The following is a 21760-nucleotide window of genomic DNA, read 5'->3' as shown; positions in this document are numbered from 1 at the left end:
TGTCACTTACTTGGGAAAGTCAAAAGCTGCTAAAAAAAAATCACCCCAATTCCTTCCTTCCTTTTCCTTCCTTCCTTCCTTCCTTTTCCTTCCTTCCTTCCTTTCTGTTGCAGAGAGTTTCTTTTAAGAGCAGTTGAGAGTCTGAACTGGAGAGGGTTTTGAAGGAGTCTCCAGGTCCGTTCTCCTCTTAAGAGGCGGCTTGGGATCTGTTGGGTGCTGGGCTTTCTTGCAAAGAATACTGGGTGGGTTGGATTTTGGTATCTGTTTGTCTGTCTATCTATCTATTTCATTTGCATCCCATCCTTGCTCCTAGTGGAGCCCAGGGTGGTAAACAGATCAAGTTGGTAGCTTCTAAAACTCTTAACCTTGGGGTCGTGAATTCAACCCCACAGATTCCTGAATTGCATGGGGTTGGACCAGATGACTCTGGTGCTCCCTTCCAACTCTACAATCTATGAACTCCCAGCAGCCAGCAAGGCCAATCAGGAATAAGATGGTGAGAAGTGTAATCTGCAAGCCTTTGGAGGGCTGTGGGGTCCCCTTTCCCTCTATAAGGCAGCGAAGATCCTGTTGGTGGAGCACAGTGGCTCCTCTCCCTCCCTCCCTCCCAATAATACTGTAATCCAAGGACAACCAACAGAAGCTGAATGTTGTGCTATTCCACTCATTGCATAGTTAAATTATGAAACTCACACCTGTTTTCTTGGTGTTTTTGTAAAAAAAAAAGTTCAGCAACAACTTTGGGGTTGGTCAAAAAAGAAAAAGAAAAAAAGCCCAACAATTTCGAGGTGTCCTGGCAACCCTAAAACCACTTTGAGGTTTCCACACTTAAGCGACATAAACAACAGGTAAATAATAAGGGAAAATAAGCGTGCTCCCCAGAGATCCGAATTCCAAAGGGAAGCTTTCTCCCTCCTTATCCGTGCAAAACGAATTATTATTATTAAATTAATTTGTGTACCACCCGTCCCCCGCAGGCATAGGAGGCAACTCCTAGGGGCCGAGGTCCTTTGGCCCCCCCCTTAAATATTTGAGGGAGTGGGTCCCCTCAAAGTTGATAGGCATTACAAATGGTGTTTGTGCGTGATCTTATGATCGATTATGTTGGGTGGGGCTGACATGGCCCCTTCTATGGGTGTAGCCAGGATTTATGATGGTCGGGCAAGTTTGTAGGAGCAGAGTGATTTATGTTGATTTGGGGGGCATCTGCCTCCACTGCCCCCTTTGGCTACGCCCTTGGCCCCCTCCCCAACATTTTAACCAAGTCGGCACTCTGCCCGTGGATCTCAGATCGGTTCTGTATCCCCCTCCCCACTCCGGGGCGCAGCCTTCCTGCGCAAAGAGGCGCTGGGTCTTGCTCGACGGCTGCTGCGCGCAATTGCGCCTCCTTTTGGAAAGCGCCCCCAGGGGGCCCGAGCGCAGCCGGCCTCTCCTCCCTCCGCCTTCCGCGCCTCCTTGGGGAGAGCCTCGCCGCGGGAAGCGCGCTAGGACCGGCGCGGGAGGGAGGGAGGGAGGTGTGTCCCTCGGCGCGGCTGCCGCCGCCGCTTCTGCTGCGCCTCCGCCGCCGCCTCCTCCTGCTCCTCCTCGGCCGTCCCTTCCCCTTTCCACCCTCCGCAACCCGGGCCGATGCGCGGGCGCTTTCAGTTCGGGCTGCTCTGCTCCTTCCGACGGCGGCGGCGGCGAGGCGGCAGGCGTGGCGCGCCTCGGCGATGGTGTGAAGCGCAGCCCCGGAGCGGCGGCGGCGGCGATGGCAACGGCGAGGCGCGTCTTCCACCTCCAGCCATGCGGTGAGCTCCTGCTTTTGCCGGGGCGGGCGGAGGCGGAGGCAGGAAGGAGCTCGGGCAGCCGCAGCAGCCGGCGAAGGTGCCCCTCGCCCGGCGGGGTCACGGGCCAGCTGTTGCAGCTCGCTTGCAAAGTTGCAGCTCCTCCCCGGAGCGCTTTTTGCAACTGCGCGCTCCGTCCGGTTTCTGGGGGCAAACACTCCCAGCTCTTCATAAAAAAAGAGGGCTGACGGTTCCCCCCGCTTCCGCAACTTTGGGAAGACTTCCTCACCCCCTGAAAAGCCCACAAAACCGTCCTCCTCCAGTTTGGCTTTTGCACGGCTTGCTGCCGTGCTCTGCAAAGTTTTGCAAGCGAGCGAAAGAGGCGAGCTCGCTTTGCGCACGCAGAAGGGGAAGCAAAAGGGAAGCGGCCGTTTTTTGACAGGAGGATGGAGGGGAATTTAAACAAAAGGGAGGGCAGGTTTCGCTGCGCGTAAACAACCCCGAGCAAGTAGGCAGATCCTCTACTGGCCCGTGTCAAGGTGGTTTTTTTTTTGCGGTTGGGAGAAGAGGCACATACAAAAATTAAAGGGTTTGGAGAGGTCGGGTGGGGGCGCTTCTTCTTGGCCAGCCGCAACTCCCCAAAGTTCTGCGGAGCGAGCAGCGAGCTCTCCTTTTTGCTCCTAGCTTAAGGCGACAAGAGGTTCGAAGCCTTTGTCAAATACTGGGTTTTCAAGCTATTGTTAGTGAAAAGGGAGTGCTGTTTTGGCAACATCCAGCGGTATTTTCTGTACTTGACTTTTTAAAGACAAAACAAAACATAATGGGCTTTAGTTGCTGCAATTGCTCTTGTTGAAATAAGGTAGTTGATGGTCTTCGAGTTATTTGCAAGCGAAACAGAGGCAGTGGATGTTGTGCAATTCAGTTTGTTTTTGGTTTTTAAAGCGGTTATCAGCACTTCCTTGAGTCTTTTGTTTTGTTTTTTTGAGGTTGCTGGGTTTCCCCCCCTCCTCGCCTCCCTTTCCTTAGAAGCAAAGTGACTCCGGTATAATCTTGTGGGGGGAACTTATCCAGCGTTAGACCATTGGAGTGAACGGGGCGATTCTTATCCCTACTTTTGCAGGATGCACAAATCCCATTCATTCCCTTTTCTGGCCTTCTGGTTGTTTTGCTCCTCAGCAAAAAGAGCTGTAGGTGGCAGAGCAGTTCAGCTCATTGGGGACTCACAAATCTTGACCGCTGCAAGCATTTCCTGTAAGGTGTCCAGTCCCGGGGTGTGTGTGGCTGACCAATATATGGGTTGCAAAAGGTGCCATTAATTCTGCGAGGCCCTTTCCAAACAGGTGCACCTGTTCTCTTTTTATAGCTACAGTGGTACCTCAGGTTAAGTACTTAATTCGTTCCAGAGGTCCGTACTTAACCTGAAACTGTTCTTAACCTGAAGACCACTTTAGCTAATGGGGCCTCCTGCTGCCGCCATGCTGCCGGAGCACGATTTCTGTTCTCATCCTGAAGCAAAGTTCTTAACCTGAAGCACTATTTCTGGGTTAGCGGATTCTGTAACCTGAAGCGTATGTAACCAGAAGCGTATGTAACCTGAGGTACCACTGTATATTCTTTGCCTCTTGTTACTAGAATTACCTGCCTTGGGGTAGCCACAATATCGGAACCCAAGTGGACTTCTGGGATTATCCAGCTGAGTATAAAGACAATTGTTTGTGTTGATGATGGTCAACGCTAATTATCTGATAGCCTTTGCTGTTTGCAGCTTCTTGTGCTTCATGTGAAACTGTCAGCTTCTCCAGGTTGTTCTATTCTGCAGCTGCTAAACCAGATGAGGGTTTGAGCCAATGAGTCTCAAAGCCTTTCTGAGTTAGGGATTTCCCCTGCATGTGAAGACAGGCTCCGTTGGTGTGAGTGGATGAGAACGGTAGTGGGTCCAGTGGTCAAGAAGGCGGTTTTTGCACTGGCTGAAGTAGAGGGAAGTGAGCGGCAGGTGGGGCTCGTACACCTGGGAAGGAAGCCCATCTAGGAGAAGGAAAGCTCTGATCCTAAACCTCCGCTGTCTTGTGGGATAGCTTCGGGAGAAGAAAAGGGTAAGGCAGAACTTTCCAAACTTTTCATGTTGGTGACACACTTTTTAGACATGCATCATTTTGCGACACAGTGGGGAGCGTCCGTGCGACACACCTAGACACTGCCGCTGATGCACTAATGTGTCTTGAGACACAGTTTGGAATGCTCTGGGCTAAGAAGTACAGAGGTGCCTTGGTTCTCGAACGGCTTAGTTGTCGAACAAATCGGTCCCGAATGCCGCAAACCCAGAAGTAAGTGTTCCAGTTTGCGAATGTTTTTCGGAAGCCAAACATCTGACGTGGCTTCCACTTAGCAAGCTCCTGCAGCCAATCGGAAGGCGTGCCTTGGTTTTCGAATGGTTTTGGGAGTCGAACAGACTCCCAGAACATATTAAGTTCGAGAACTAAGGTACCACTGTGAACCCTACACAAATCCAGAGTTGGGTCCCTAAGACAGTTGGATGGCGCCTTCTACTCCTCCTTCTGGCAACTCCTGCAGCTACGTTGGTGCATCTTGCTCTGATTTCCTTTGGACCACAGCAGTGAGGCCAAGAGGGGGGTCTTGTCACCTGGGCAGCCCAGGACCTCCAGACACACTGCTCAGGCTTGCGCCCCCCCCGGGGGTCACTTTGAAAGCTGCAAATACAGTGGTTTGACTTCACCCCCAGAGGCACACTCCATTGTCACTCGAAACAGATTAGGATTTCAGTTCGAGACATTGAGTCTCAAGGTCGTGGGTTCGACCCCCATGTCGGGAAAAGATCCCTACATTGCAGGGGGTTGTGCTATTACTATTATTTATTAAATTTTTATACCGCCCTTCATCCGAAGGGCAAGCCAGTGTGGCAGAATGGTTATAGTGTGTTGGACTATGACCTGGGAGACCAGGGTTCAAATCCCCACATGAAGCACACTGGGTGACGTTGGGGTGGTTGCCATCTCTTAGCCTAACACTGCTGGTGTTGAGGGTTGAGGCTGCAGCGATGATGAGCTGGTGAGTCACAGCGGAGGTTGAAAAGTGTTGCAATTAGGGAGATCCACAATCACTACTTGGGATGGCGGCGGCATTTGTGGTCGGCCAATTATACTGAGAGAGAAAAGGGGAGTTATCTCTTCAAAACCAATGAATAATATTTCATCAAATGGAGTGGCAGGTGGAAGCTGAGAAAGATCTAGAATGCTATCTTGGATTTCTCCCTTGGTTTCTGATAAAAAGGTTTGGCTATGAAACGGGGTTTTAAAAGAGGTCTCGGATTTGTGTTTGCACAATAAACTGTGGTTTCTTGTTGTTGTTTAGTCGTTTAGTCGTGTGACGCTTCGTCACCCCCTGGACCAGAGCACGCCAGGCACTTCTGTCTTCCACTGCCTCCCGCAGTTTGGTCAAACTCATGTTGGTTTCTTCGAGAACACTGTCCAACCATCTCGTCCTCTGTCGTCTCCTTCTCCTTGTGCCCTCCGTCTTTCCCAACATCAGGGTCTTTTCCAGGGAGTCTTCTCTTCTCATGAGGTGGCCAAAGTCTTGGAGCCTCAGCTTCAGGATCTGTCCTTCCAGTGAGCACTCAGGGCTGATTTCCTTCAGAATGGATCGGTTTGATCTTCTTGCAGTCCATGGGACTCTCAAGCGTCTCCTCCAGCACCATAATTCAAAAGCATCCATTCTTCGGCAATTGGCGAGTAGGCCACTGGTGGTATATGCTGCTCAGTTGCTCCGGCTTAGCTCTTCTCCTAGAGAGAGCAAGATGAACAAATCGGACCAGCAGCAAACCATGGTTTATGTTTAGGAGCAGCCAGCCACTACCAAGTATTTAACCATAACTAGAAGCCAAGGTTAGTTGTGGATTCCGGGTTTGTTCTTCCTGCTTGCGTTAGAGGAGAAGGAATGCAAGAGTGCTTGGGCAGTGTCAGTTCTCTGCTTTTTCACAGTAAACCATGACTTGCCAGAAACCATCGCTTTTCGTAATGCATGAGTGCAGCCTTTATTTTGCAATGTTTTTGAGAGCTGGCTACCCTAGAAAAACTAAAGCTGGCAAACCTGGTGCAGTACTTCCAAGCTGCAGAGCAGCTTTCAGCAGTTTGCTCGGCTGTCTGTTCCTGCACTCGAGAGAAGTTTTAATTGTTGGGCACTTTTTCCTGCCCCCCGACAATCCTGTAGTCTCTGCAGGTGTGTTCTTGTCTCTTGAAGGCCAAGCAAATTGCCTAGATCCGTGGTACAAAATGAATAAATCTTATACCTGTCCACGCTTCAGGGAATATATTTTCTAACACGCACAGGATGTACTGTTCTGTGCTGATGGAGAGCTGTAAATATCCAGTTTTACATGAGCAGTCATCACTTCCTAAAGTGAAGCCTCTTGCTTGTAGGCGTCACTCCAAAATCACAGCATGTAGGATACATTAAGCAGCTCATATGGATGGCATTTGGTTGGCAGTGGGGCTGGAAGACCTTGACCTTTCTCTTCTCCTTCCTCCTCCATTGTAGAACTTGTAATTATGTACAGGAATGATAATTTGGGGAAGGGCCACAGCTCAGTCATAGAATTGTAGATTTGGAAGAGACCCTGAGGGTCATCTCGGCCAACCCCCTGCAGTGCAGGAATCTCAACACGCAGTTGGTCTCCCATCCAATTTGAAAGCATACTGGACCCTGCTTAGCTTTGCAAACGTGCCAGCAGACTATCCTGAGCTTAGATATTCCAATTGTCAGACTCAGGCCTCATCTGTGTTGCACATTTAAAGCTGTATCATACCACTTTAAGTAGTACTGGCTTCCCCCAGAGAATCCTGGGAGGTGTAGTTTGTTACGGGTGTGGAGAGTTGTTAGCAAACCCATTTTCCCTTTGTAGAGCCACACTTCCCAGAGTTCCCAGGGAAGAGAGATTGATTGTCAAACAAAGGTCGGCGGTTCGAATCCCCGCGACGGGGTGAGCTCCCATTGCTCGGTCTCTGCTCCTGCCAACCTAGCAGTTCAAGAGCACGAAGTGCTAGTAGATAAATAGGTACCACTCCGGGAGGAAGGTAAACGGCATTTCCGTGCGCTGCTCTGGTTTTTCCAGAAGCGGCTTAGTCATGCTGGCCACATGACCCGGAAGCTGTACGCTGGCTCCCTCGGCCAGTAAAGCGAGATGAGCGCCGCAACCCCAGAGTCGGCCACGACTGGACCTAATGGTCAGGGGTCCCTTTACCTTACCTAACATCGCTCAGCACCCTGAAAAAACTACAGTTCCCAGGATTTGGGGGGGCGCCTCTCCTGGTATGCCCCGCGGAGGACCTTAAGGTCCACAAATGACAACATTTTGGAGGTCCCAAGTCGCAAGGTGGTTAGATTGGTCTCAACTAGGGCCAGGGCCTTTTCAGTACTGGCCCCGACTTGGTGGAACACTCTGTCCCCAGAGACCAGGGCCATGTGGGACTTGACATCTTTCCGCAGGGCCTGCAAGACAGAGCTGTTCCACCTGGCCTTTGGTTTGGACTCAGTCTGACCCTTATGTTTCCCTCCCCTTATGGGTTTTGATCTGTGGGCTACTATTAAAATGAGGCTGCATTTTAAATTGTATTTTAACCTGTATTTTAAATTGGGTTTTTCTTCTTCCCCCTATTATGTTTTTATTGTAATTTTACTGGTGTTAGCCACCCTGAGCCCAGCTCTGGCTGGGAAGGGCGGGGTATAAATAAAATTTTATTATTATTATTATGACTGTTTAAAGTGGGGGAGAGTGCTTTCAATGTATATTGCAGATGCGGCCTCAGCAAAAGGCAGTTTCCTGTCTTCCTAAGTGGATGATTATTCATCTTTTTTTGCAAAACATGTCTTCTTTCTGAAGGTTCTGTTCTGCTTTTATCTGTGCCCTTTCCTTCAGAGCAAACCTGCCTGGAATATGATTCTTGTTACAGATTGTCATGTACTCATAAGGAAGGGATGCATTTGTTGTTGTTTAGTCGTTTAGTCGTGTCCGACTCTTCGTGACCCCATGGACCAGAGCACGCCAGGCACTCCTGACCTCCACTGCCTCCCGCAGTTTGTTCAGACTCATGTTTGTAGCTTCGAGAACACTGTCCAACCATCTCATCCTCTGTCGTCCCCTTCTCCTTGTGCCCTCCATCTTTCCCAGCATCAGGGTCTTTTCCAGGGAGTCTTCTCTTCTCATGAGGTGGCCAAAGTATTGGAGCCTCAGCTTCAGGATCTGTCCTTCCAGTGAGCACTCAGGGCTGATTTCCTTAAGAATGGATGCGTTTGATCTTCTTGCAGTCCATGGGACTCTCAAGAGTTTCCTCCAGCACCATAATTCAAAAGCATCAATTCTTCTGCGATCAGCCTTCTTTATGGTCCAGCTCTCACTTCCATACATCACTACTGGGAAAACCATGGCTTTAACTATACGGACCTTTTTTGGTAAGGTGATGTCTCTACTTTTTAAGATGTCTAGATTTGCCATCGCCTTTCTCCCAAGGAGCAGGTGTCTTTTAATTTCGTGACTGCTGTCACCATCTGCAGTGATCATGGAGCCCAAGAAAGTAAAATCTCTCACTGCCTCCATTTCTTCCCCTTCTATTTGCCAGGAGGTGATGGGACCAGTGGCCATGATCTTCGTTTTTTTGATGTTGAGCTTCAGACCATATTTTGCGCTCTCCTCTTTCACCCTCATTAAAAGGTTCTTTAATTCCTCCTCACTTTCTGCCATCAAGGTTGTGTCATCTCCATATCTGAGGTTGTTGATATTTCTTCCGGCGATCTTAATTCCGGCTTGGGATTCATCCAGCCCAGCCTTTCGCATGATGAATTCTGCATATAAGTTAAATAAGCAGGGGGACAATATACAGCCTTGTCGTACTCCTTTCCCAATTTTGAACCAGTCAGTTGTTCCATATCCAGTTCTAACTGTAGCTTCTTGTCCCACATAGAGATTTCTCAGGAGACAGATGAGGTGATCAGGCACTCCCATTTCTTTAAGAACTTGCCATAGTTTGCTGTGGTCGACACAGTCAAAGGCTTTTGCATAGTCAATGAAGCAGAAGTAGATGTCTTTCTGGAACTCTCTAGCTTTCTCCATAGTCCAGAAGGCATGCATATGTCCACACAAACACACACAAACCTACCTGTAGGGGAGTCTGGCAAATCTTTGCTTCCTTCATTTCTGCCCCCCACTCTCAACAAGATTGGGCATGCCACATTTCCTCTGTTGTTGTTTTTTGTGCTTTCGTTCGTGGCAATAATATTTGTGGATTGGTAGTTGTCAATAATTTAAAAATGCATTGCCTTGGACTTCCTGGGTGGCCAGATTAATCGGATATGTGGGCCTTTAAGATGCCATTAGAGCCTATCTCCTGTTCTGAAGCCATCTACGGCTTTGCAAGGCGTAGAAATGACAGACATAAACCCCTAGAGCCCAGGCAAATTGCTTGATGTAGGATCTTATGCAAGGTTCCCAACTGACACTTCGTTTGAGGACAGTTTGCATAATTAACTGTTGGGTAACATGCCTGACCCCCATCGCATGCCAGTAAACACATTATCTGACTTGTGTTTTGATTTTGTGTCCCTCCCCGCCCAGAAAAACCCAGCACAAGATCCTTGCATACTTTTGCATATTGCAGAACGTCTCATTCTTGTCACTTGCAAAAATGATGTGTGAGGCTGTTCCTTACATCCGTATGGCTGGAGGGCAAGGATCTGCGGCTTCAGATGTTTCTGTGCCACAGGGACAGATCTATACTTGCCTGGTTTCTTTTCCTGGTTTCCTTTCAAAATTGCAAAACAAAAGTTGCAAATGTTAGGCTGTCCAATAAGTCCAAGAAGTTTGAGCAGAGTTAACACTTTCTATAATATACGGCAAATGGCAATTTTCAAAACAAGCGTCTCTGTCATCCAAGGAACACCTTTTTTTTTTTAAGAGGACAATTTCCTTGTCAGGGAGTCGGTTGCAGAAGGGGAAGCAACAACAGCCCAAGTTGTTGTCTTGCAATTGTCTTAAATAACACATCATTCCAGAGACGTTTTCCGCCCTTTAATTAGATGGATCACAAAGGCGTGGCCCAAACATAATTTGGCTGCTTATTACACAAGCGGGGGGGGGGATGAACGTCTGGTTAGCTAACTTAACCTTTTTCAGAGCTTCAGTTTTCCATCTGTGAAATGGGAACAATCGGCTCCCAAATACAAGTTGCAAGAGAGCCGGTGGGTCTTCTGTTAGCTGGAGATTCTTGCATACAGTGCAAGAACAGCTGTGATTCCTGCATTTTTTGGGGGGGGGTGTCTTGACTGGATAACCCTTTGAGTCTCTTCCATCTCTACAATTCTGTGATTCCACAAATGCCGCGACTGACAATATGAGGAAGTGCCTTAGTTTCAGATCCTGATCACTTTCGTTTCTGCAGAAGAAACTGGTGTAGCTCTATCTTAGCCTTTTCTGACTTGGTACCAGCATTAGAAACTCAGATATATAAGCTAATTGCCAATTGGCACCTTAAACCTTGTTGTTTAGTTGTTTAGTCGTGTCCGACTCTTCGTGACCCCCTGGACCAGAGCACACCAGGCACTCCTGTCTTCCACTGCCTCCCACAGTTTGGTCAAACTCATGCTGGTAGCTTCGAGAACACTGTCCAACCATCTCGTCCTCTGTCGTCCCCTTCTCCTTGTGCCCTCCATCTTTCCCAACATCAGGGTCTTTTCCAGGGAGTCTTCTCTTCTCATGAGCTGGCCAAAGTATTGGAGCCTCAGCTTCAGGATCTGTCCTTCCAGTGAGCACTCAGGGCTGATTTCCTTCAGAATGGATAGGTTTGATCTTCTTGCAGTCCATGGGACTCTCAAGAGTCTCCTCCAGCACCAACCTTAAACCTAGGTCGCCACAATGGAATGTTTAGGTACCATTTCCCCCACAATTGAATTTATTATTATTATTATTACTCATTTCATTTCTATACTGCTTTCTATTTTAAATGAAAAAAATCTCAATGCGGTTTGCAAGACATTAAAACATCAAATAAAAGAATCCAGAATGAAACAAATTCACAAAGAAAAGATTTCAGGTCCTTCTCTAAGTGACATTTTGCTTTCCCCATATTTTATCTACCTACCTAATTTATATAGCTGCCCCATAGCAGAAGTACTCTGGGAAGCCAGTGTGGTTTAGTGGTTAGAGTGTCGGACTAGGACCTGGGAGATCAGGGTTCAAATTCCCACTCGGCCATGACCTTGGACCAGTCACAGCCTCCTAACCTACCTCACAGGGTCATTGTAGGGAATAACCAAGGAGGGGGGTGAACCATATACTCCATGGAGAAAAAGGTGGGATGTACATTCAATAGGTAAGGGATGTGGGTGGCGCTGTGGGTTAAACCACAGAGCCTAGGACTTGCCGATCAGAAGGTCGGCCGTTCGAATCCCCGCGACGGGGTGAGCTCCCGTTGCTCGGTCCCAGCTCCTGCCCACCTAGCAGTTTGAAAGCACACCAGTGCAAGTAGATAAATAGGTACCGCTCCGGCGGGAAGGTAAACGGCGTTTCCGTGTGCTGCTCTGGTTCGCCAGAAGTGGCTTAGTCATGCTGGCCACATGACCCAGAAGCTGTACGCCGGCTCCCTTGGCCAGTAAAGCGAGATGAATGCCACGACTGCACCTAATGGTCAGGGGTCCCTTTACCTTTACATTCAAAAGCTCAGCTCTTTTGCTGACCTGCTTAAGAAAGCCGGAGGGGCCAGCCAGATGGAGGTGTCATTCACCAACTGGGCATTCAGAGATCTCCATATGGTCTCAATTGGACCTGCACCATTTGCAATACGTCCCTGGGGAGTTCCTAGCTTGGTGGCTCCTTGCAGATTTTCATTTGTTTGTTTTGAAATCGTTTTTATTTGATTTTCCAATACAAAATTATACAAAATTCAGATACATATCCATATACAGAGATTCCTCCGAACCCTTTTTAGATTAATTTTTATTAATTCTCCATTATATAATATTTAAACACCTCATCATTATCCATTTTACTTCATTGGCTCTTAAGAGCCTGTCGGCTCCCCTCCTTTCTGCCTCATGGTTTTCAAAGTTCACCTTTATCTCATAGCATTTATAGGTTTTCCAATTTACGTTTCACTCCTTCAGAGTGTCACAATTTTAAAATAAATATACAAAGGGAAGAACAGTTGTCATTACAAGTCTTTTTATGACCCTGCTAGTGTTGTTAATTGCTCACAATAGTCCTTCAGATATTGTATAAATTTACTCCAATCTTTTTGGAATTCTCAGTCACGCTGGTTTCGGATTTTTCCTGTCAATTTTCCTTCGCCAATTCCGCAAAGTCGTCTGCCACTTTTCTTTCATGGGGACTTCTTGTTGCTTCCATTTTTGGGCTATAATAATTCCTGCTGCAGTTGTTGCATACATAAACAGTTTTCTTTATCTCCTTTTGTTGTTTTTTTTAAATGATATTTGTTAAAGTTTAACAATTACAAAAAGAAAAGAAAAGCAGACAATAAAAAGTTGCAATACTTCAAAAATAAAAGAAAATACAATAAAAAAAGTACAACAAAGCAATAAGAAAGAAAAAACAAAAACATTTAAAAACAAAAACATTAAAAAAACAACCCATCCAGTATTTTCATATCTTTATCTTTCATTTACTTGTTTCCTTGACTTCCTCACACCTCCCTTTTTTGTATTCTAATTCAATTAGTTGTTTCAGCAAGTCCTTTCCCTCTTTCTCAGATTTTGTTCCACAATTTATCTTAACGCAATTTAACCTTAAATTTTACACTTTGACCCATTAACAATCCATTTTTACTTAATTCTTTATAACCTTTCTGCTAATACCATGTAAGTTCATTCCAGCATCCTTCTAACATTCATTAATTTTTCAATGTTTTTGTAAATATACTTTGAATTTTTCCCAATCTTCTTCCACCGACTCTTTCTTTATCTCCTTTTGGTATCTCTTCTCCCACCATACCCAGTAAAAATGCTTCTGGTTTTTTAACAAAAGTATTGTTATAGGTTTTCTTTAACTCCGATTCCTCCAAATCTCAGGACTTCCCCTGGAGTCCCATTTTAAACATTTAAAACTGCATCTTCTTCCAGACTCTTTATATCAGTCCGTATTTTCCATGGTAATTGTTACACCACAAGTGAAATCAAAATCCTGTCAATGTTTCCATCTGCTTACAGTGGTCTCTTAGATAACTTAGAAATTTCCCCCATTCTTTTGTAAAGTTTTTGTCCTCCTGGTTCCTGAGTTTTCCGGTCAGCTTTGCCATCACCCACAGCCCATAAGCTTGGTTTGTCATTCGTCTCTGGTAGGAAGCACCTTGCAGATATTTTGTTGTTGTTTTTTTAAAAAAACAATTTTATTGAAAATTTAAACAAAACATATTATCCCAAAACATATCATCCTTAATTCCCCTCCCCCATTTTTCCTCCCTCTCCCCTTCCTCCCACACATAACCCACCCTCAGTTCCAGACTTTGGTTTCTCTGTAAATGCTGTCCTCTGCATGTTACAAAGTTGTATAGATCCTTAAATTATATGACTTACTATTATCAATAAAAAGTTTGTGAATGTTTATTCAAAACCTGCCAAGGAGTCCAATTCACTTTGTTGCATCTTCAAATGTTTTGTAAAGGGTTCCCACTCATCTTTAAAATCACAGTTATCCTTGTCCCATAGCTTATGTGTCAATTTTGCCAGTTCTGCATAGTCCATCAATTTTTCTTGCCGTGATTCTTTAGTTTGAGTTTCTTCAGTCTTCCATCCTTGTGCTATTAGGACTCTCACGGCCGTTGTCGCATACATGAAGATGTTTTTCAGCTTTTTTGGCAGGTCTTTCCCTACAATCCCTAGCAAAAATGCTTCAGGTTTTTTAACAAATGTTAGATGGAACATTTTCTTCAATTCATTATATATCATTTCCCCAAATTTTTTAATTACATTACAGCCCCACCACATATGATAAAACGTCCCCTCCTTTTCCTTACACTTCCAACATATATTTGAACTAGTTTTATACATTTTCCCTAACTGCACTGGTGTCGCATACCATCTGTACATCATCTTCATGTAGTTCTCCTTCAACAGGGAACAGTCTGTAAATTTTAAATCCGTTTTCCATAATTTTTCCCAATCTTCCATCATAATGTTGTGACACCTTGCAGATATTTTGGACTCCCAGCCAGCGTGGCTGTTGTGGCTGAGGCTGCTGGGAACTGTAGCCCAAAATATTTCAGCAGGAGGGAAAGGCAATGTTCTTTGTCAAGGTGGGCAGTGCACGGCATGTTGTGGCATTCCCCCGTCGGCTGTTCCTGCTGCGCTTGGAACAGGAAGGTCTGGATTTCTGCCTGCGGCTAAGTGCCGTCCAGGATGGAACCATTTGCTTTTCTTTGGGAGGGTCCGGGAGCGTCTGAGAAGTGGCATGTGCCAATTGCCTCAAGAGTTCGTTGCGGGCACCACGTCAACAGACAGGCGCTCCCTTTGAGAACTGAAGCCGTGGCGCTGCATTGCAGGGAGACTGAGTTGTCAGAACAAGGATGCTCAGGAGCTGTGAGGCACTTTCTGTTTCGCAACTGGGATATTGCGACGTAAGGAATGTTGTCTAACTGGGCATGGGCTGCCCCAAAGTGGACCGTGAGGCCCACGAGCGAATTGTGGGGGCCCTGTGTGCAAGTTGTCAAGCCGGATGTTGCCAGTCCGGGTGTCTTCAGCTCCTCACCTGTTGAGGGTGCTTTGAGAAGACGTCTGAAGGCAGCCCTGTTTAGGGAAGCTTTTAATGTTTGATGCATTACTGTCATACCTCGGGTTGAATGTGCTTCAGGTTGAGTGTTTTCAAGTTACGCTCCGCGGCAACCCAGAAGTAATGGAGCTCGTTAATTCCGGGTTTCGCCGCTCGCGCATGCGCAGGCGCTCAAAATGACGTCATGCGCAGAAGCAGCAAAACGCGACATGTGCAGACACGCAGGCGCATCTTACGTTCTATTCAGGATGAGAACAGGGCTCCGGAACGGATCCCATTCGCATCCCAAGGTACCACTGTACTGTATTTTAATATTTTGTTGGAAGCTGCCCAGAGTGGCTGGGGAAGCCCAGCCAGATGAGTGGGGTAAAAATAAATTATTATTATTATTATTATTATTATTATTATTATTTATTATTATTAAGAAGACACATTGTGAGTGCCGGAGAAAAGGGGCCTTCTCTTCCAGATCATGGGTTTGAACCGCAAAACGACATGCTTATATCAGTCGCCGCCCTGTTAAAAAATGGTCAGAAGTTTGTTGCTTCTGGGAGATGCTCCTCAGCGTCTTCTTAAACTTGTGCACCCCCCCCCCCGATGTTTCTGGGCTGGCAGCTTCCAGCATCCCTGAAACTTTGGCCAATGGGACTTTGCGTATAACAACATCTGGAAAGCCATGTTTTTTCTACCCCAGCTCTAGAACATCTGTAGGGCATTACAGTGGTACCTCAGGTTAAGTACTTAATTTGTTCCAGAGGTCTGTTCTTAACCTGAAAGTGTTCTTAACCTGAGGTACCACTTTAGCTAATGGGGCCTCCTGCTGCCGCCGCACCACCGGAGCATGATTTCTGTTCTCCTCCTGAAGCAAAGTTCTTAACCCGAGGTATTATTTCTGGGTTAGCGGAGTCTGTAACCTGAAGCATATGTAACCCGAAGTACCACTGTAGTAGGTTTTTATATTTTTATATTTGGTGCGAAAAGGGGGGCGCAGGGTATGTGGGTTAAAACATACATTACTGTGGTAGGGTTTTATGTGGGATGGTTTTTGGAAAATTAGAGTGCAAAGCTTTTAATAAATGGATGCAAGGAACCTACAAAAGAGAGGTGTCATCATTTAAGTAGAAGCTCCAGAACTCGTAGGGCACAAGGCTTGTGCTTTGAGAAGCTGATGTGTCTATAAAGGGAGAGATTGAAATTTGAAGGTGGTTTCAGCCGAATGTCTTGTTTATGAGCCTTTTCTTCTCCTGAAGACATCCTGCAAGGCTCACATGTTACTCAAAGTTGGCCCATTGAAATTAATGCGCCTAGCCTAATTATCGTCATTGATTATGGTCTACACTGAGTAAAAGCTAGTTGACTACCACCCGTGGTTCTCAAGTACCATGGTTGGTCCTGCAGAAATTGCAGCTCGCATACAGAAAGTGGGGAAGTTATCGAAAGACCCAAGAGAATAAGTTTTAAAGATTGAAATCGTATTTGCTTATTTCCTGTAATACAGAAATTTCATATTCCTGTAATATTTCAATATGAAACTTTGAAATCCTGCATCACAGTTTGCAGCAAACCATGGTTTCCTGTTGTGTCCAAACCCAGTCAGCCAAAGCTTGCCTCCAAACTGTGGACAGCATCTAGCTAGACAGTTCTGCTAGGGTGAGGACTTAGAGCTGTGTGGAATTTCCCTATCCTATCCTCCGACTTCATGCTCCCTAAATTTGTTTTGGGTTTCCCCCCCAAACCCTTTGGAGGGGATTTAGAGGAGGGAGACATAGGGAAAGGAGAGGGCAGAAATGTTCCACTGCCTGGCTGGGAGTCCTTGCACTCGTGGAATCAGCTTTGTTTTTCAATCCCGGATTGCCAGATTCGGGATGGAATGGCAAACTGGTTTGTCGCATACTGAGGTTATGCCAAATCCCTGTGTCTAATTGGAGGAAGGCATGCAGAACCTCAGCTTGTGTCTGCTTGTTCTCCCCCAAGTTATGTCTTAACAGCCTTTTCATGTGTTGAGATGACACGGTGTCATGATGTTCCTACGCAATCGGATTTCTTGTCTAAAGCACTCTGTCTGCGACAAAAATGTGTAGCTTTGGGGATTCTTTCACAAAACAATTTCAAGATGTATTCTTTTTCAAGTCCGTGCCTTGGTGCATTTTCCCGTTGTGTCCCCAGTGTGATCTGCCCAAGCCAGTCCCTTCATACTTTCTGCAGAAGAATTTCCCAAATCACCATTAGGCTTAAGATCATCCTAAACTAGGGATGAAGGGACACGGGTGGCGCTGTGGGTTAAACCACACAGCCTAGGACTTGCCAATGAGAAGGTTCGCGGTTCAAATCCCCGCGACGGGGTGAGCTCCCTTTGCTCGGTCCCTGCTCCTGCCCACCTAGCAGTTTCAAAGCACAAAAAGTGCAAGTAGATAAATAGGTGCCGCTCTGGCGGGAAGGTAAACGGCGTTTCCGTGCGCTGCTCTGGTTCGCCAGAAGTGGCTTAGTCATGCTGGCCACATGACCCAGAAGCTGTACGCCGGCTCCCTCGGCCAGTAAAGCGAGATGAGCGCCGCAACCCCAGAGTCGGCCACGACTGGACCTAATGGTCAGGGGTCCCTTTACCTTTTAAGCTAGGGATGGGGAACCTGCCGCTCTCCAGATGTTGCTGTAGTCCATCTCCCACCAGCCCCTGCCTGGCATAGCCAGTGGTCAGGGGTGATGGGTGTTGGGGTCCGACAATATCCAGAGCACAATAGGGGACTGGGTTTAGGCAATGGATCTGGCCTTACCTCCCCAACCCTCTTCAGGTTGGGTTTGACAGTTGGGCCCGCTGACAATGATGTCGTGAGCCCTGTGCTTTGCAAGCCCTAACAATCAGCTAATAATGTGCCTGCAAAGCTCTTGCTTGCTTTACCTGCTCCACACCTGATGTCGCATATAAAACGTAGTATGGCTGGTGGACTTGGCTTGACCAGATTTTGCGGGGGGGGGGGGCAAGAGAGGCCTAATTTGGCCCGCAGACCAGAGGTTCCCCACCACCCATCTAAAGGCCGTCCAACATGTCCTCAGCGCTGCACAACAAAGAAGAAATTAAGTCCCTGCCGAAATGGAGTATCATCCTTGAGCTGTCACTCAGGCTGTGTCGCAGGAGGCTGCTGGCAGTAAATAACACTGATCCCAGTTGCAGTTAACTCTTCATTAGCAAAAACACAACTTCCTCAGACTTGGCTGAGTGTCAGGCCTAATGAGCACAGTAAGTTATCTCGGGTAGGTTTCTGAGAATGAAGATGTTGGAAAACACCCTGTGGGTGCCTGCAAGCCCCCGAAACTCTGAGCATCCTCCGGTATCTCTGGAAAAGGCATCTCCCTTCTCTTCCAGTGCGCTCAGCGACGTATACCAGATGGTATATGCACACTAACATGCCTGGCATAACACAGCAAGAAGCGTGAGGCACCGCAGAGCTAATCTACTATTTATTTGCACACTATGTACAGACAAAAGCATAGTGGCGTCCGTTCTCTCCAGCTCTGAGAGAACAGCAGGCACAAGTAAAAGTGAAAGTACATTACAAAGTGCATCCTGTACAGTGGAAGAGATAAGACTGTCTTCCCACACTCTGCTCAGACAGGCATCTGATTTACACCCATCACAAATGCAGCGTCGGAGGAGTGAAATTGCTAACAGATGATCCTGACATCCCCCACAGCTGTCTTTAAGTCCCCTCCTCTCCAGGGCTTTCCCCAGGCAATCTGAGACTACGCCCGCGTGAAGGTAACTACTCCACCCTCATCACGCCTCTTCTGGTTCTGGGAAACCAGGAGGGTGGGGAAGAGGAGGAAGAAGAAGAGTTTGGATTTGATATCCCGCTTTATCACTACCCGAAGGAGTCTCAAAGCGGCTAACATTCTCCTTTCCCTTCCTCCCCACAACAAACACTCTGTGAGGTCAGTGGGGCTGAGAGACTTCAGAGAAGTGTGACTGGTCGAAGGTCACCCAGCAGCTACATGTGGAGGAGCGGAGACGCGAACCTGGTTCACCAGATTACAAGACTACCGCTCTTAACCACTACACCACAAGGGGCGCTTGTTGCAGCAGGAAGGAGAGGCATCTGTGACTCTGCACCAGCCAGACTCATCTCTGCCTCTTGGCCTGTCACGTCCCTTCCTCCTGCTTCACCTTTTGCCTCCGATTCTGGTCTTCTTTCTGCCACAGACTCTGCCAGCTCACGAAGATCTGTTAGCTTCCGACTCCTCCTCTTCCCAGTCATCTCCTTTTGACCACTCCTCAGCGCACCACCATCCCGGGCTCTGAGCCTTCTTCCCTTGGGGGTTCCCCAGCTGGTTGCTCCCACCATTCCTCTGCATCCAACCAGTCCATGAAGTGCTGTGGTTGGGAGCTCTGACCATTAAAGGCTTTGAACAGCAGCTGAAGCCAGAATCTGTGCAAAGCAGCAGAGAGACATTTTCAAGTTGTGTCATTGCTGTGCCATGCTCCTCTGGCAGATAGCGTGGGTTGTGTATGTGTGTGTGTAGAGTCTTCCGCATGCAGGAGTGTTTTAGCTCTTACATCCAGAATCCTTTCAATATTAGATGGAGGGAAGAAGGTGGAAGTAAGCAGCCCCCCCCCACAACACCCCAGCATTTCAGAAGCCATTCTCTGGAAACGTTGGAGATCTTACTCCCATTGCACATAGCAATGTGAGCGCACTGTCAGCAAACACATCGTCCAAGTTGTTCCTGGAAGAGGCTGGAGTGTTGCTGCTGCTGCTACTTGAATATTGAAACCTGCCTTATCGATTCCTGGCACGGGAAGGTGGGGTTTGGCCTTTTCCTGCTCGGCTTTTGCTGTTTTGCATATTCTCCTCGCTTTCCAACATGGCTTAGAGAAGCTGCTGGTGGCGAAGCACAGAGGAGCATCATTCAGGCCAGCTGCTTGTTCCCGGTGCAGCTCTGCGTTGCCATGGGAGGGAAACAGGGCAGTGCATGTCTTTGTGGCCGCCAGCTGCACAATGCAGAATGCATTTATTCACTTGGACTTCTGTCCAGCCCTGGCATGTATATTCTAGAAGGTGCTTGCCAGCCAGGCTAGTTATCCTCTTGGCTTTGATTGCACCGTCAAGTTTTCAGTCCCTGGGCATGGCTGGCAAAATCACAGCTGCCTGATGCTTGGCCCATAGCCTACTGGCTCCACCCAGCATTCCTGGACTGTTGGATGATTAGGAGCACTTTTCGGCAAGGAGGGGCAACCTGTTGGGGCTCCAGCTGCCATCAGCTGCAGCTCCTGTGGCTAATAATAATAATAATAATAATAATAATAATAATAATAATAATATTTTATTTACCCTATTTTTCGCTCTATAAGACGCACCAGACCACAAGACGCAGCTAGTTTTGGGAGGAGGAAAACAAGAAAAAAATTATTCTGAATCTCAGAAGCCAGAACAGCAAGAGGGACCGCTGCGCAGTGAAAGCAGCAATCCCTCTTGCTGTTCATGTCTTCTGTGATAGCTGTGCAGCCTGCATTCGCTCCATAAGACGCACACACATTCCCCCTTACTTTTTAGGAGGGGAAAAGTGAGCAAAAAATACAGTATATCCCACCTTTCCCAGTTCAAAAACTGGGCTCAGGGCGGCTAACAACAAATTTAAAACAATTGTAAAAGCAGCATAAAATACAGGAGAAAAACATGAATAACAATAAAAGTTCAGAAATCAATTTAGGGGAAATCCATTTGATAAGCATTAGATAACCACCAGGGCTAGCTGGCTGAATTAGTCCTACTTGGGCCAGCGAGGAGGCCAGGGGAGAATTAGCTGTGGGGTCTCAGAGCGGGTGATCTTCATAAAAGGGGAGGGGGAGGGAAGGGAAATAAAAGATCAAGCTGAATTCAAATTAAAGGCCAGGCGGAATAGCTCTGTCTTACAGGCCCGACGGAAGGAGGTTAAATCCTGAAAGGTCCTGCTCTCATGAGACAGAGCATTCCACCAGGTCGGAGCCATCACTGAAAAGGCCCTGGCCCTGGTGGAGGATAGTCTGACTTCCTTAGGGCCCGGGACCTCTAAACTATGGTTCTTCATGGACCTTAAAGTCCTCTGCGGGGCAGACCAGGAGAGGCGGTCCCGTAATACAAGAGCCAGGGGCGATGGCAGCTGGGAGTCTGGTGGTGGGGTGGTGATGAGGGGTCAGAGGGGGAAAACGGGAAGAGGAGATGTCGGAAGATGAGGAGGCAACAGGGCTTTGTGAGCGGGGGGAGTTGGTGGCAGAGAGAAGTACAGAATTGGAAGCAGGAGAGAAGGGAGACCAAGAGGCAGAGTTGACACAGGGGTTTCTCCCCCTCTTGCTATGACCAGCTCCTCTCCCCGAACCAGGAGAGGCATGAACAGGGCAGAGGAGAGGTTGGCTTCATGCAGGCGTAGTCTCCGATTGCTTGGGAAAAGCCCTGGGGAAGAGGGGGACCCAGGCAGCTGTGAGGAGGAGGGGACCGTCCATCTTAGCAACTGCTTCATGGGGGCAAGACCAGCCAGAGATGAGTTGCTGTGCTCATTAGGCCTGACACCCTTGTGCTGATCCTGTTTTTGCTAATGAAGAGTTTACACAGTGTGATTTACTGCTCGCTTGTTCCTGCCATCTTGACTCTGCCTTTGCCAACCTGGTGTCCACCAGATGTTGTGGAGCACAACTCCCATCAGCCCTTTCCAGCACATGCTCAGCAGTTAGGTATGATGGGAATTGTAGTCCAAAGGAGCTGGAGGGCACCAGGATGGCGAAGTAACAGAAGGCGTTTACTCCTACAAACTCCTGCTGTCCAAAAGCCAATTGAAATGTGACTTTGCCATTTGGACTCTTGATGACAAGCATTCCGGCCTTGCAGATGATAATAATAATAATAATAATAATAATAATAATAATAATAATAATACTTTATTATTTATACCCCGCCCATCTGGCTGAGTTTCCCCAGCCACTCTGGATGGCTTCCAACCGAGTATTAAAAACAATACAGCGTCAGGCATTAAAAACTTCCCTAAACAGGGCCGCCTTCAGTTGTCTTTTAAAAGTAAAATAGTTGTTTATTGCCTTGACATCTGCTGGGAAGGCATTCCACAGGGCGGGAGCCACCACTGAGAAGGCCCTCTGTCTGGTTCCCTGTAACCTCACTTCTCGCACCAAGGGAACCACCAGAAGGCCCCCGGAGCTGGACCTCAGTGTCCAGGCTGGACGATGGGGGTGGAG

At 47.5% G+C, this 21760-nt stretch overlaps 1 protein-coding gene across 5 annotated transcripts in view; it reads left to right on the top strand.

Annotated features, from left to right (window-relative positions):
• Nucleotides 1–21760, top strand: part of SLC4A11 (solute carrier family 4 member 11) — a 241052-nt gene that overhangs the window by 66860 nt on the left and 152432 nt on the right. Inside the window, exon 1 of one of the 5 annotated variants that reach the window (XM_053402105.1) lies at nucleotides 1476–1787. The exons of the other annotated variants lie outside the window; for them this stretch is intronic. Within the exon in view, the coding sequence (XP_053258080.1) occupies nucleotides 1748–1787 (40 nt within the window). The 5' untranslated portion in view covers nucleotides 1476–1747. Of the gene's footprint in view, nucleotides 1–1475; nucleotides 1788–21760 lie in introns of those variants that run through there. 5 annotated transcript variants of the gene reach the window in all.

Source organism: Podarcis raffonei, chromosome 9 (assembly GCF_027172205.1).
Source record: "Podarcis raffonei isolate rPodRaf1 chromosome 9, rPodRaf1.pri, whole genome shotgun sequence".
In the NCBI taxonomy this organism is placed as follows: Eukaryota; Metazoa; Chordata; class Lepidosauria; order Squamata; family Lacertidae; genus Podarcis; species Podarcis raffonei.
Note: the sequence above shows the minus strand (reverse complement) of the source record. Positions and strands in the feature narration are given on the sequence as shown.